The sequence below is a fragment of the Otolemur garnettii genome, unplaced genomic scaffold, assembly GCF_000181295.1.
Source record: "Otolemur garnettii isolate 467f Iridium unplaced genomic scaffold, OtoGar3 scaffold00001, whole genome shotgun sequence".
Lineage (NCBI taxonomy): Eukaryota > Metazoa > Chordata > Mammalia > Primates > Galagidae > Otolemur > Otolemur garnettii.
In genome coordinates, this window is record NW_003852396.1 from 24506217 (window position 1) to 24521355 (window position 15139).

Below are 15139 nucleotides of genomic sequence, written 5' to 3' on the forward strand. Positions count from 1 at the left end.
AGCTCCTTGGGAGGCTGAGCCAGGAGACTCGCTTGAGCCCAGGAGTTGGAGGTTGCTGTGAGCGTGATGCCATGGCACTCTACCCAGGGGGGATAGCTTGAGGCTCCGTCTCAAAAAAAAGCTTGAAGTTGGGATTTTGCTGTTGTTTATTTTGTGAACAAAAATTTGCTAATATTTGATAGCTGCTATCATATCCTCTGTATGTTTTAGAGCTTATTCTTTTCATTTTATTATGAAAAGTGCTGATGATGCAATATTAAATTCTTTTTATTTGCTTTTTTAAAAAATATGGAATGCTTCACAAATTTGTGTGTCATCCTTGCATAGCAGTATTTATACTTATTTCTTTATAATTTTTGATTGTGTGATATGCTATCAAATAGGTGAAACACAGTTTAATCATTTTTTGTTTTATTTAGGTTATTTTTATTATTACTATTTGAGAGAGAGCCTCACTCTTTTGCCCCAGACTAGAGTTCCCTGGCATTAGTGTAGCTCATGGCAGCCTTAGACTCCTGGGTTCAAGTAATCCTCTAGCTTCAGCCTCCCAAGTAGCTGGGACTACAGGTGTCCACCACAACATCTACATCCACCTAATTTTTCTTTCTTCTTCTTTTTTTTTTTTAAGTAGAGATGGGTTCTCACTCTTAGGCTGATCTGGAACTCCTGAGCTTACGCAATCATCTGCCTCAGCCTCCCCAAGTGCTAGGATTACAGGCATGAGCTACTGTGCCCCGCCCGTGTAGGTTATTTCTGATTACAGTAGAACTCTCTTTCCTGTGATTTCACTTTTCTTGAATTTGCTTTCCATGGTCTCAGTTACCTGAAGTCAACCATGCCTGAAAATATTAAATGGTATATTCCAGTTTATAAGTTTGCATGCTCTTCTGACAAATGAGATAAAATCACGTGCCATCCTTTTCTGTCCCACTCAGATATGAATCACCCGCTGTCCAACACAATCATTCTGTGTACACTCCCTACCCATTAGTCACTTAGTAACCGTGTGGGTTATCAGATTGATTGTTGAGGTAGCACAGTACTTTTGTTCAAAGAACCCTTGGTTTAGTTTATAATGGCCTCAGAGTGCAAGAGTGGTGAAACTAGCAGTTTGAATCTGCCAAAGAGAAGGTATAAATGCTTCCCTGAGTGAAAAGGTGAAAGTTCTCAACTTTATAAGGAAAGCTGAAAAAAATCATGTGCTGAGATTGCTAGATGGAGAGTAAGAATACATCTTTTATCTGTAAAATTGTGAAGAAGAAAAAAGAAATTTGTGCTAGTTTTGCTGTTGCACCTCAAACTGAAAACTTAAGCCTCATTGCTCTAGAAGTGCCTGTTAAGGTGGAAAAGGGATTAAATACGTGGATGTAAAGCTGAACACAAGTGTGTTCCAGTTGATGGTGGCGGGTTTGGAATAATCTGTGGTTTCAGGAATTCACTTGATGTCTTGGAGAGTATCTGCTGAGGATAAGGGGGGACTATTGTATTTGCTATTGTAAGTGATTCTGTGATATTAAGTTGTTTACTTTGAAAATATACTGAGATAAGGAATTACTCAGCAGTCATAAGACTCTTACTGCCTGGTACCAAACTATTATCCAAAGGGATGGTGCCAGTATGTATTTTAATAGGCAATATACCGAGAGTTTCTATTTGTACTCTCAGCAACATCTGGCATTATTTTTAAAAACCTGCAGTAATTGGGAGGTGTGGGTGGAGTAGGGGAATATGTCTGTTGTTTGAATTTGCATTTCTTTGATTATTAGAAAATTATGGCTTTTCTCTTGTTTCTTAAAAAAAAAAAAAAGAAAGAAAAGTCACAGTCCTTCGATGATATTTTGGGGAGTGAAAGTGAGAGTGCCAGATTCTGGCCAAGCTTGATCTTTTATACTTCCAAGTTTACTTAACCTACTGACCTAACAGATATTGCAGTTTTGGTTCTTATTTTCAATGCTGCTAAAACCTGTCCAACAATGCCAGCATTGTTCTCAGATCACACCTTCAGGCACTATGCCTACCTCCGAGACAGTCTTTCTCATCTTGTTCCTGCCTTAAGGGTATGTTGTGTTGTTTGTTTGGTTTGCTTTTTTTTTTAGGTGTTACTCTGTGGGTCAGGCTATAGTGCAGAGGGGTCATCATAGATTATAGCCCACTGCAACATCCACCTCCTGCGCTCAAGCCATTCTTTTGCCTTGCCTCTCAAGTAGCTGGGACTACAGGCACACACCAGATACTGGGGTCTCTTGCTCAGGCTGGTCTCAGACTCCTGAGCTCTCGCCTCTCAGAGTGCTAGGATTACAGGCATGAGCCACTGTGGCCAGCCTAGTTTTTGATTTTTGGTACTATTTGGTTATTAAATAGCAGAAAGCAGGCTATATGTTCTCTGGAAATCCAGTCATTCATTCTTTTTCTCTCTTGGGCTGTCTCCCTTTGTTTTTTAATTTTGAAAGATTCATTTTAGTGTTCTTGGGTTATTGATTATGTGGTGGGAGGCAAGAAAAAGGAATCTAGAACAATAGATCATATTTTAGACTAAAGAATAAATTGTTATATTTTAATAATTACATAAAGCCATGATTCTCAAGTGTTCATTTTTTAATTAATCCTTTATTTTTAAAACTTAGAGATTTGGCTTGGTACCTGTGGCTCAAGTGGCTAAGGCGCCAGCCATATACACCCAAGGTGGCAGGTTCGCATCCAGCCCAGGCCTACCAAACAACAATGATGGCTGCAACCAAAAAATAGCTGGGCATTGTGGCAAGTGCCTGTGGTCCCAGCTACTTGGGAGGCTGAGCCAGGAGACTCGCTTGAGCCCAAGAGTTGGAGGTTGCTGTGAGCTGTGATGCCATGGCACTCTACCCAGGGGGACAGCCTGAGGCTCTGTCTCAAAAAAAAAAGAGATTTATAGAAAGAAAAATTCTAAATGGAGCATGCAAATAATAATAGTAAACACTTAGTGAATGCTTTGTTTTCACTACTCTTATGAGCTCTCTATTTCTATGACTCATCACTAATTAACTCCAAATAATTTTATTTAGAATAATTACATGTAGCAGCCTATTTAGATTATGGCAAGGAGGAGTGAGAGTTATAAGAAACCCCTGTATAGCCACATAATGTAACACCTTGGTGAAAAGAGCATGGGGAGGGATTTGGCTCGCCTCACAGACATGAGAGGTCGAGAGACGAGAGCATCAGTGATTGGCAATCTCTGCACCTGTGGTGTTCAGCGCCATGGGAGTGTGTCTATAAGAGGCTAGAGGAGAAGGCAGTCGGGAGTTGCACGTTCTATCACGGAACCCCTCACAATGACTCTGTCACATTTCCTGCCTGCAGAACACCTGCACAATGCCTGCACAGTGTCTCTCTCTACCAAAGACTACTAACACTTATTCTTCTTACTAAGACTGCTTTACTCCTCAAATACTGTCTTTCTCTCTCTCTCTCTCCCTTCTGCTAAAGCAAGTAGCCCTCAGGCACCTAAGAGCAATTGTTCCCAAGCAAGGTAGCCTAGCGGTCTGCGTCCGGAACCTAAATAAACGGTGGGCCAGAGACCTGGCCCGTCTCAGGCCCCAACAAGTGGTGACCATGAAGGGACCCCGACAATTACATATATGCATATTTATATGGTTAGAAAGTTTAAACTTTACAGAAGATAAAAAATGAAATCTTTGCTATTCCTTCCCCATCCTTTTCTTAAAAGATAACCCCTTTTAACAGTAAGAAAAGCATTATTAATATAATTTTTTTTTTTGAGACAGAGTCTCACTGTCACCCTAAGTAGAGTGCTGTGGTGTCATAGCCCACAGCAACCTCAAATTCTTGGGCTCAAGTGATCCTCTGGCCTCAGCCTCCCAAGTAGCTGGAACTACAGGCACTCACCACAATACCTAGCTATTTTTAGAGATGGGGTCTCTGCTGTTGCTTAGGCTGGTCTTAAACTCCTGAGCTCAGGCGATCCACCTGCCTCAGTTTCTGAAAGTGCTAGGATTATAGGCATGAGCCACCACACCTGGCCTAATTATTTTCATAAAAAACATTTTTATAGGGCGGCACTTGTGGCTCAAAGGAGTAGGGCGCTGGCCCCATATGCCGGAGGTGGCAGGTTCAAACCCAGCCCTGGCCAAAAAAAAAAAAAAAAACTACAAAAATCCCCCCATTTTTATAGCATGCTACATAAACTTGGGAATAAGTCACTTTTCCAGCTTAATTTTTAGTCTTATTCCTATGGTTAGCCTATTTATTTTAGTTGGCAATAGAAAATAATACTATATCATTCCCTTTTATTTTTACCTGGCATCTGTGGCTATATTGGAATAGACCAAATCTGCCCCCTCTGTCTCTCTCCCTCCCTCTCCCTCCCTTCCTCTCTCTCTCTTTCCCTCTCTCTTCCTCTCCCTTCCTCTCTCTCCTTCCCTCCCTCTCCCTCCCTTCCTCTCTCCTTCTCTCTCTCTCCCTTCCTCTCTCTCTGTCCCTTCTACCCTCTCCCTCTTCCTCTTCCTCCGTCCCTCTCTCCCCCCCTCTTCCTTTTCTGCCACCCCCACTATAGCTGGGGAAGGGGAGGAAGGTAATTTACAGACTCTTTCCTATCCTTCTTTTCCTGTTTTGTTTGACTCACATTTTTCTGGTTTCTTTGTGTTACCAAAAGCCAAGCCACAGAACTTGATGGTACTATAATCCCACTGTGTCTGCTTAGTTACCAGGTAGAAAACTATTGTCATCAGCTGTTTCTCCCAACATCATGCCTCATGAGGATCCTTCCCAGCAGTTTCTACAGCAGAGCCTCGAAAGAGTATATAGTCTTCAGCACCTGGACCCTCAGGGAGCCCAGGAGTTGCTAGAATTTACCATCAGGTAAGGTGATCATCCATTTCTTCTGACAGAGTTACTGCTCAGCGTGAGTGTTGAATTCTGGTGTTGGTTACTAGGCTTTGTAGCCTGGCTCTGTTGGCCTGCACTCACACGTGAATTTATGATCTGTTTTATTTGTATTCAGTTGTGGTTTGAACGAAGTTTTTAAAAAAGCTCTTTGAACTCATGACTCAATTGACTAGTAAATGGAAATAGTTATAAATGAGTTATCTTTAGGTTTCTTTCTTGTGTATTAGTTAAGATGGGTGACAGAAATGCAAAGCAACAGATTAAATAGGAAGACAGTTAATTGTCTCTCAGGAGCAGGTCGGGGCTGAGATGACCTTCAGGGTTGTAAGCTTGTTCTTGTGTCTCCATCTGCATCAAGTGGCTTCTGCCTAACAATCCAAAATTTAAAGATCCCTTCTGTATTCCAGCCTGTGGGAAAGAGGAAAGGGCACGAGAAGGCATCATTTCCACCATACCCCCTTTTAAGATACTTCCCCAAAGCTGTACACTCTAATTTTACTTGGATCCCTTTGACTAGAACTTAAGTCACATAGTCATCTCTACCTTCAAGGAGCTATGAAATGCAGCCTTTACTCTGGGTGTCTGTCGTCTGATTTACATATAATGACTCTATTACTCAGGGAGAATGTGAGAAAAGAAACTGAGGAACAACCAACAGGCTGTGCCAGACCTTCTTAAAATGGCCTGATTGATAAAAGAGGAATCAAAACTCATTTGCCTTTATTAAAAGCAGTATTGTTTGCTCTTATAAGATAGAAAAATATACATTTGTAGCTTGGTTCATATTTCCTTTGATCTCCTCCAAAGAATATTAGTATCAGCTACATTCAACTAATAATTCTTAATGGATGATTTAATTCCAAACACTGGGAAACAAGCTGTATGCCAGATGCAGATCAGCTAGATAGGACTCTTCCCTTAGAGAGCTCATCTAGGCAGCATGGATTTAGACACAGAACTAGAGTGATGGGGTCCACTCGAGTCAAAGGGATCTGAGTAAAATTAGACTGTACAGCTTTTGGGAAGTATCTTAACAGGGGGTGTGGTGGAAATGATGCCTTCTCATGCCCTTTCCTTTTTCCCACAGGCTGGAATACAGAGGGATATTTAAATGCTGTATTCTCTGCCCATGCTTTCCTGTCCAGGATTGCGTCTTAGCATGTTATAAAGCAGTCCAGCTCAACCATCTTCCAAGTTCTGTTTCCCCATTATACAAGGTCATGTCTTGTCATTCACTCATTTTTTCAATTAGGAGCATTAACTGTGTATTTATTCTAATAGGCCAGATGCTGAGGATAGAGAGGAAATACAAATGTGAAATGACTTTTGTTCTGAAGGTACTCACTGTTTATGTTTATCACAAGACCCCGAAATCCTTGACTTGGTAAATGCCACAGTGGAGAGAAGACTAGGTGCTGTGAACAAACAGCTGAAGGTCTCTGATTGGTCAGAGTGGAAGTGGTCAGGGACACTTACAGGACAAGACCCTTTAGCTAGTATGGTGTGATGACTGAGCCATGCCAGTTTGGTAGTTAAGGTATGAAAGAGAATTTTAGCTGCAACAAACATCTGAAGAGCGGAGAGACATGAGGGAGAGTGGCCTCACAGAACACCAGTGGTGTCGTATAGTTTGATTCAGTAAATGGAGCTTTGGAGGCATACTGAATTGAGTTCTAGTCTGAACGCTACCATTTAATATAGTCATGTGTGACATTATAATATTTCAGTCAACAGCAGGCTGCATGTCTTATAAGATTATAATATTTTATTTTTATTGCACTTTTTCTATGTTTAGATATGTTTATATACTCAAATACCATTGTGTTACAGTTGCCTACAGTATTGGGTAAAGTTACATATGCGGTACACATTTATAGTTCATAAATATCTATAGTTATAAATATATACACTTTATAGCTCAGCATTCATTCGTAGGAAACAATATAGGCTTTTAACTATGCTGAAAGAAATTTATTACAGAATGTTAAAGTGGCTCATAGAACTGTTGGAAGGCCAAAGAAACAGATTAGATTGAATATCCAGAAATGATTTCCAGAGCCACACAGTGAATGGGCCACCAAGGGGCTGCTATTTCCTGATGGGTCAGGATACTCCCTCTTGAATCAGGATATCACCAACAAAGCTCCTGGCTCCAGAACCATGTCTTGCTCTCTGCCTCTTTCCCCACTGCATTTCCTATGCACAGCTCAAGAGAATATGTTTGATTGGCAGATCCTAACTGACTTCAGGAACCTCGCTCAAGGGAATCTTAAGAAATGCAATTTTTTTTTTTAGGCTAGTCAAGTGAAGCAGTGGGAGTGGAGAATGAACAAAAGAGTCTGTAACTGGTTGTGATCCCAGTGCACTGGGACCAAATGCTATATTTCACGGCTGCCTTTGCAGTCTAGGAAGATCATTAGATGAGGATTGGAATGCTGATATGAGTGAGTCAGATCCATAGTAGATGCCATCAGTACCAAACTGCTCTGAGCGCCATTTCCTTCTCTGGAGAACTTGGTGACAGGGATGATAGGTACAGGGATGAGAGTGAGGAACTAGGAGAGAATAAATAGATGTTCTGGTAATCTTCTAACCCTATTAAAAAGTTGAGGGTGTCCTGGGCTCCTCTGGGAGTTGCAAAGACCAGGACTGGATGGACTGTGGGGAGATAATGGAGCTATATAGTTGTGGCTATGGCCACAGGAGAGCAAGACCATGAAGCATGTGGCCAGCAGGGACCTCATGCACCTCCCCCTGGGCAGATAGTCTGCTGTACCCCAGGGAAGCCTCCAGGAGCCACGTAGAGGCTCACAGAAGCTCTTGCCCTGGGGGTCTCCTCAGCTACTGCAGCAGTAGGGCCACCCAGAGTTGCTCTGCTCTCCATGCAGGGAAGATTTATAAAGTCCCTCGTAAGCACAGGCCTTTGGGATTCTGCTGTGGACTGGACATTTCAAATCAATGAAGGAGATCACGTCAGAAATGATAGATGCTGCAAGAAACAAAGCCCCAGAGAAAGCTTGTTACATAGTGATTGGACTCACACATACTGCCTGCTCTGCGGAGATAGCATCAGCCAAAAGGGCTGCAGAAGGACGTTACCCTTAACAACATGAAAGCTCTATGGCACTGCACAGGCTAAGGCTAAATGATAGTCTAAGTGGCAGAGCGCTCACCTGAATACCATCTCTGTAATCACCAACAGGGAAAGATAGGGGAAAGAGATTATTTTTTAATGAAATGATTTTATCATGACAGTTTGTTCTCTTGCTGCTGTACGTTGAGTCATACACATGATATTTATTGAGTGCCAGCAGTGTGTCAGGAACAATGCTTTAAACTAGGTCACCAAACTGCAGCCTGTGGACTAAATCTGGCCTGTTTTGTTTGTTTGTTTTGTTTTTTGAATAAGAGTCTCACTATATCACCCTCGGTGGAGTGCTGTAGTGTCACAGCTCACAGCAACCTTAAACTTTTGGGCTTAAGCAATCCTCTTTTTTTTTTTTTTTTTTTTTTTTGAGACAGAGCCTCAAGCTGTCACCCTGGGCAGAATGCTGTGGCATCACAGATCACAGCAACCTCCAACTCCTGGGCTCAAGAGAGTCTCCTGCCTCCGCCTCCCAAGTAGCTGGGACCACAGGCACCTGCCACAACGCCTGGCTATTTTTGTTTTGGTTGCAGCCATCACTGTTTGGCGGGCCCGGACTGGACTCGAACCCGCCACCTCAGGTGTATGTGGCTGGTGCCTTAGCCACTTGAACCACAGGCGCCGAGCCTTAAGCAATCCTCTTGCCTCAGCCTCCCAAGTAGTTGGGACTACAGATGGCTGCCACTACCCCCAGCTACTTTTAGAGATTGGGGTCTTGCTCTTGCTCAGCGTGGTTTCAAACCCCTAACCTCAAGCAATCCACCAGCCTCAGCCTCCCAGAGTGTTGGGATTACAGGCATGAGCCACCGCACCCAACCTTACTGATTTTTTTTTTTGCAGTTTTTGGCCAGGGCTGGGTTTGAACCTGCCACCGCTGGCATATGGAGTCAACGCCCTACCCTTTTGAGCCACAGGCGCTGCCCTTACTATCTGACTTTTTATAGAAAAAGTTTGCTGAGCCTGCTGTAAACTCTGGGCAGTCCACAGCTCTGTAAGACAAGGTTCCAGTCCTTTCTGTTCCTCTTGTGAATTGATGCCTCACTCACTTTCCATCTCTTCTTCTTCCTCACCAAAATGCCTAGTTTGGGAGGCCACTAAATGAGGTTGTTGACCCCGAGTCCACTAAAATAAGCTCTGCTTCCTGACTCTTCCCCATCTAAATAAATGTTTAGGTTTTGTCCTTGACAGTTGTATCCTGTTGGCACTATAGTGAGTGCAAAATGGACAAAGCAAGTCAATGTGGTCAATAGCTGCAGTGCTGGCTGTTAGAACGTACTCAGGAAACACCTTTTGGTGTGAGTTGCCTTCATGATCTGGGTTTCAAGAGATGACAGTGCTGCTGGACTTTGGCCCAGCCAGATTTTTCTTCTAGTGCTATGGTCAGTCCCAGGCTGTATGTTTCTAGCTTGAGTGCATTCTTAGGATAGGAGAGCTGGAAAGGAAAGCAGATGGAGCAGAAGCTTCTGAGAGCACACTATGCATTTGAAACATTATTGTAGACATGTAGCAATTTGGGAGGAAGTGGCAGAAGCAGAATTGGATCTAGCTTTGTCTTGCTCTGTGATATGTAGCAATGAAGGGGGTTTCTATTACCAAGTGAGATTAGATCAGATGATCCCTGAGGTTCTTTACAACTTTATAGTTTCTGTAGTTGTTGTAAAGTGAAATAAATGTTAGTTTTATACTGAGGTTCTCGGATTAGGACTGGGGCCGTGTATTTGTTAGTATTAATGTAAAACAAGCTTCACTTTTAAGCGCATTGCCCTTTATTATAATCCAAGAAGCCATTTTACCAAACCAAGATCTCAGCTATGGAAAGTTTGCTGTAGTTCAATGATATTTGATATGATATTTGATACTTGTTTACAGGTATGAGCCACCAGACCTGGCCAGATATGTTTTTATATGTTTGCAGCCGTGTCTATACTTACATCTGCTTAGGATACTTTTAATTCCAGGTTTCAGAAAACTTTACCTCAAACTAGCTTACAATGCCTATTTATTTTCTGCTATGATCTAAATGTTTATGTCTCCTCCTTCCCAAATTCATATTTTGAAATCCTAATCCATAAGGTAATGGTATTAGGAAGTGGGGTCTTTGGGAGGTGATTAGGCTGTAAGAGTGTACCCTTCATGAATGGAACTGGTACTCTTTTTTTTTTTTTCTCTTTCTTTTTTTGAGACAGAGTCTCAAGCTGTCACTTTGGGTAGAGTGCTGTGGCATCACAACTCACAGCAACCTTTAACTCTTGGGCTTAAGTGATTCTCTTGCCTCAGCCTCCTAAGTAGCTGGGACTACAGGCATCTGCCACAATGCCTATCTATTTTTAAGTTGTAGTTGTCGTTGTTGTTTGGTGGGCCCCGGGCTGGATTTGAATCCACCAGCTCTGGTATATGTGGCTGGTGCCCTAGCCGCTTGAACTACAGGCACCAAGCCGGGACTAGCGTTCTTATCAGAAAGGCATAAAGGAGCTCTTTTCATGTTTTCTAACGTATTAAGATGCATCATACGTTAGAGGGTGCTGTCTGTGAGGAAACAGGCAGGCTCTCATTAGACTCCAGATCTGGACCTCCTTGATCTTGGACATCTTAGCCTATAGACGATGAGAAATAAATTTCTGTTGTTATGGCTCAGCGCCTATAGCTCAAGTGGCTAAGGCGCCAGCCATGTACACCAGAGCTGGCGGGTTTGAATCCAACCTGGGCCTGCCAAACAACAATGACAACTACAACCGAAAAATAGCCAGGTATTATGGTGGGCGCCTGTAGTCCCAGCTACTTGGGAAGCTGAGGCAAGAGAATCGCTTAAGCCCGGGAGTTGGAGGTTGCTGTAAGCTGTAATGCCACAGCACTCTACCCAGGGTGACAGCTTGAGGCTCTGTCTAAAAAAAAACAACAAAAAAAATTTCTGTTGTTATGAGCTACCCAGACTATGGTACTTTCTTATAGCAGTCAAATGTACTAAGACATTTCGTCATGTGACTGTAAGTTGAAGGTATAGTATGATACCTCTAGTATACAGCTTATTTATATCATTCAGGACTCAAACTCTCTCTTTCTCTTTGGATTTTTCGTGTCTTTAGCAAGTAAAACCTTTTCCTCCTTATAGTTACAGTATAACTTCTGTGAGAAATAGGGCTCTATGCATTCTTGCTCAGTCCTATGGGAAACAGAGACGGGACAGACACACCAACCTGCCCCCACCAAAGAATATAAATTCTTCTGTTTGGAGTGATGAGACCACCTTAGGTCACTATCCAGAGGGATAACAGGTACTAATTGGCTTAATTCAATCAGATTCTACCTGGAGTTGGGTTTGGGGATGTGTTCCCTTGAACAAAGTCAGTTCCGTTAGTAATGAAGAAGTGGCTGAGTAAGCAACCAATAAATCCCCCACAATACCTTTCTTTCTTCTTTTTTTTTTTTTTATTGAGACAGAATCTCACTTTGTCACCCTCGGTAGAGTACTGTGGCATCATAGCTCACAGCAACTTTAAACTTTTGGGCTCAAGAGATTCTCTTGCTATAGCCTCTCTAGTAGGGGGGACTACAGGCACCCACCACAATACCTAGATGTTTTGTTTACCAGGTCCTGGCCAGGTTCAAACCCACCAGCCCTGGAGCATGTGGCCAGCGCCCTAACCATTGAGCTACGGGCGCCCAGCCCACAATACTTTTTTTTTTTTAGAGACAGAATCTCATTTCATCACCATTGGTAGAGTGTCTTGGCATCACAGCTCATAGCAACTTCCAGCTCTTGGGCTTAGGCGATTTGCCTGCCTCAGCCTCCCAAGTAGCTGGGACTACAGGCGCTCACCACAATACCTGGCTATTTTTTGTTGCAGTTTGGCCAGGGCTGGGTTCGAATCCGCCACCCTCAGTACATGGGGCCGGCGCCCTACTCACTAAGCCACAGGCACCACCCACACAATACCTTTTTTTACGAAAAAAAATTGGAGAGGCCAAGCATGGTGGTTTATGCCTGTAATACTAGCACTCTGGGAAGCTTAGGCAGGAGGATTGAGGTCAGGAGTTTGAGACCAGCCTCAGCAAGAGCAAGACCCCGTCTCTACTAAAAATAGAAAAAGTGGCTTGGCGCCTGTGGCTCAAGTGGCTAAGGCGCCAGCCACATACACCTAAGATGGCGAGTTCGAATCCAGCCCTGGCCCGCCAAATAACAATGACGGCTGCAACCAAAAAATAGCCAGGCATTGTGGCGGGCGCCTGTGGTCCCAGCTACTTGGGAGGCTGAGCCCAAGAGTTAGAGGTTGCTGTGAGTTGTGATGCCATGGCACTCTACCCAGGGTGACAGCTTGAGGCTCTGTCTCAAAAAAAAAAAAAAAAAGAAAAGAAAGAGAAAGCTGGTATTGTGGTGAGTGCTGCTCAGGAGGCAGAGCCTAGGAGTTTGAGGTTGCTGTGAGCTAGGCTAAGGCCATGGCACTCTAGCTTGGGAAAATAGTCCACACAACAATGTATATATATATATGTAGTTTTTCATTTTTTCAGATTAGTATGTTAGTACAAACAATTAGGTTATATACTTTACACATGACAGGTCAAAATCAAAATTGTAATTGTATCCCATACCCAGGGAGTGTACCATATATCCATGCATTGTACCCATTGGTTGGGAAGCTACTGAACCCTGTCCCTGTCCCCGCTTCTCTTTTTTTTTTTTTAAACTTTATTTATTTATTTATTTTTATTAAATTATAGCTGTGCACATTAATGCAGTCATGGGGTACAGTGTGCTGGTTTTATATACAATTTGAAATATTTTCACCAAACTGGTTAACATAGCCTTCATGGCATTTTCTTAGTTATTGTATTAAGACATTTATATTCTGCCCTTCCCCTCTTCTTGAGTTTAATTGAGAATTACTCTTATGTGGATCTTTAAGTTTCAAATTGGTATTGAGTACATGTGATGCTTGTTTTTTTTTTTTTAATTTTCCAATACTCAGGAGAATGGACTGCAAATCCATTCAGGTTGTTACAAAGGATGCAAAATTTCCATCTTTTTTAGGGATTAATAGTAAGTATTCCATGGTGTACATATACCGCAGTTTATGAACATAGTCCATGTGTTGATGGGCAGTTGGGTTGTTCCCACGATTTTGGAATTGTGAACTGAGTGGCTATGAATATTCTAGTGCAAATATCCTGTGGTAAGATGCCTTTTATTGGGTTGGGTGAATGCCTTGTGGTGGAATCGCAGGGTCAAATGGTAGGTCTATGTTTAGTTCTTTGAGTAATCTCTGTACTTCTTTCCATAGAGGCTGTACTAGATTGCAGTCCCACTAACAGTGCCTGAGTGTGGCTCTTCTCTCCACACCGACTCTAGCAACTGTTGCTTTGGGACCTTGTGATGTGGGCCATTCTCACTGGGGTTAGGTGATATCTGAAAATGTTTTTGATTATCATTCCTCTGATGATTAGGGATGATGAGCTTTTATTGATGTATAACAATCAATATTATGGGGCATAAAGCATTTCATTTCTGTTGACTGTTCCCTTAGGATTACTTTCCAGTATAAAGCTACTGATCGAAATATTTTACCATCTATGTTGCTTTTGTAACATAGTACAGATTTGTTTTCCAAAATGGTTGTACCAGCTTTAACTGTTATCAGAGTGTGAGATTATAACCACTGCAGCATTTGGTGTTGTCATTTAAACATTTATGACCATGGTGGCACCTGTGGCTCAGTGGGCAAGATACCAGCCCCATATACAAAGGGTGGTGGGTTCAAACCTGGCCCCGGCCAAACTGCAACAAAAAAATAGTTCTGGCAAGCACCTATCGTCCCAGCTACTTGGGAGGCTGAGGCAAGAGACTCGCCTAAGCCCAGGAGTTGGAGGTTGCTGTGAGCTGTGACACCACGGCACTCTATTGAGGGTGATAGAGTAAGTCTGTAACTCTTAAAAAAAAAAAAAAGAAAGAAAGAAAAAAGACCAGTTTACTAGGTATAAAATTTAAAATGCTTTTTACATGATCTTTATGTTAGTGACAATATCCTTATTCTGTGTTTGGCTTGGGGTTTTTTTATTCACCACAGGGATCTGCAAAGACTTGGAGAACTTCAGTCTGAATTGGCGGGAGTAGCTGACTTCTCTGCTACCTATCTTCGCTGCCAGCTACTTCTCATCAAGGTTGGTTTGGACCCATTATGCTTATGATTGTGATGCTAAGAATGCACTTTCATGGGTCCAGCAGTGCTTGAGGCCACAAGTTGAAAAACATAGTTCTTATACAACCACTTAGCAATGGAGAAATTATATATGCTGCAGTGTATTCATTATATTTGTTTCTAAATAAAGAAACATTAACTTGTGTAGGAATTTGAGTTTGTAAACTTTTGGAGAAATTTTTTTCATCATTATACAGGGTGTCCATAAAGTTTGTGTGCTATTTAAATAGTACAGAGCTATTAGAGCAGATTAGATCATCATTTTAATTAGAATCCCAATGATTTTAAATGTTTTATATAATTTGATTAGCAAAGGATTTATATGAACTTTTATACTACTTTCTTAAAGTGCTTATTTTATTATGTCAAGAGTTAAAATGTTGATTTTTTTTTTTTGAGACAAAGTCTCACTTTGTTGCCCTTGGTAAGGTAAAGTACTGTGGCATCATAGTTCACAGCAACTTTAAACTCCTAGGCTCAAGAGATTCTCTTGCCTAAGCCTCCTGAGTAGCTGGGACTATAGGTGCCTGCCACAAGGCCCAGCTGTTTTTAGAGATGGGTTCTCACTTTTGGCTCAGGCTGTTCTCCAGTCCATGAGCTCAAACAATACACCTGCCCCGGCCTCCCAGAATGCTAGGATTACATGCATGAGCCACTGTGCCCAGCCCCAAATTTATTCCTCTTAAAAGGACCAACTTGATACATTTCATACTAAGTAGTCAGATAATATATGTGCACAAAATTGGTACCCAAGAAGCTATTTAGTTTTGTTGAGTTAGAAACTGATTAGGGGCACTATAATTTTTCTACATTTTGCTATCCATGGAGGCCTTTGAAATTTGTCTTTATGGCTCGGCACCTGTGGCTCAAGTGGCTAAGGTGCCAGCCACATACACCTAAGGTGGCAGGTTCGAATCCAGCC

At 42.3% G+C, this 15139-nt stretch overlaps 1 protein-coding gene across 1 annotated transcript in view; it reads left to right on the forward strand.

Annotated features, from left to right (window-relative positions):
• Window positions 1–15139, forward strand: part of INTS4 (integrator complex subunit 4) — a 99832-nt gene that overhangs the window by 58873 nt on the left and 25820 nt on the right. The window contains exons 14-16 of the mRNA XM_012802973.2: window positions 1924–2057; window positions 4697–4854; window positions 14086–14179. Coding sequence (XP_012658427.1) covers window positions 1924–2057; window positions 4697–4854; window positions 14086–14179 — 386 coding nt within the window. The remainder of the gene's footprint in view (window positions 1–1923; window positions 2058–4696; window positions 4855–14085; window positions 14180–15139) is intronic.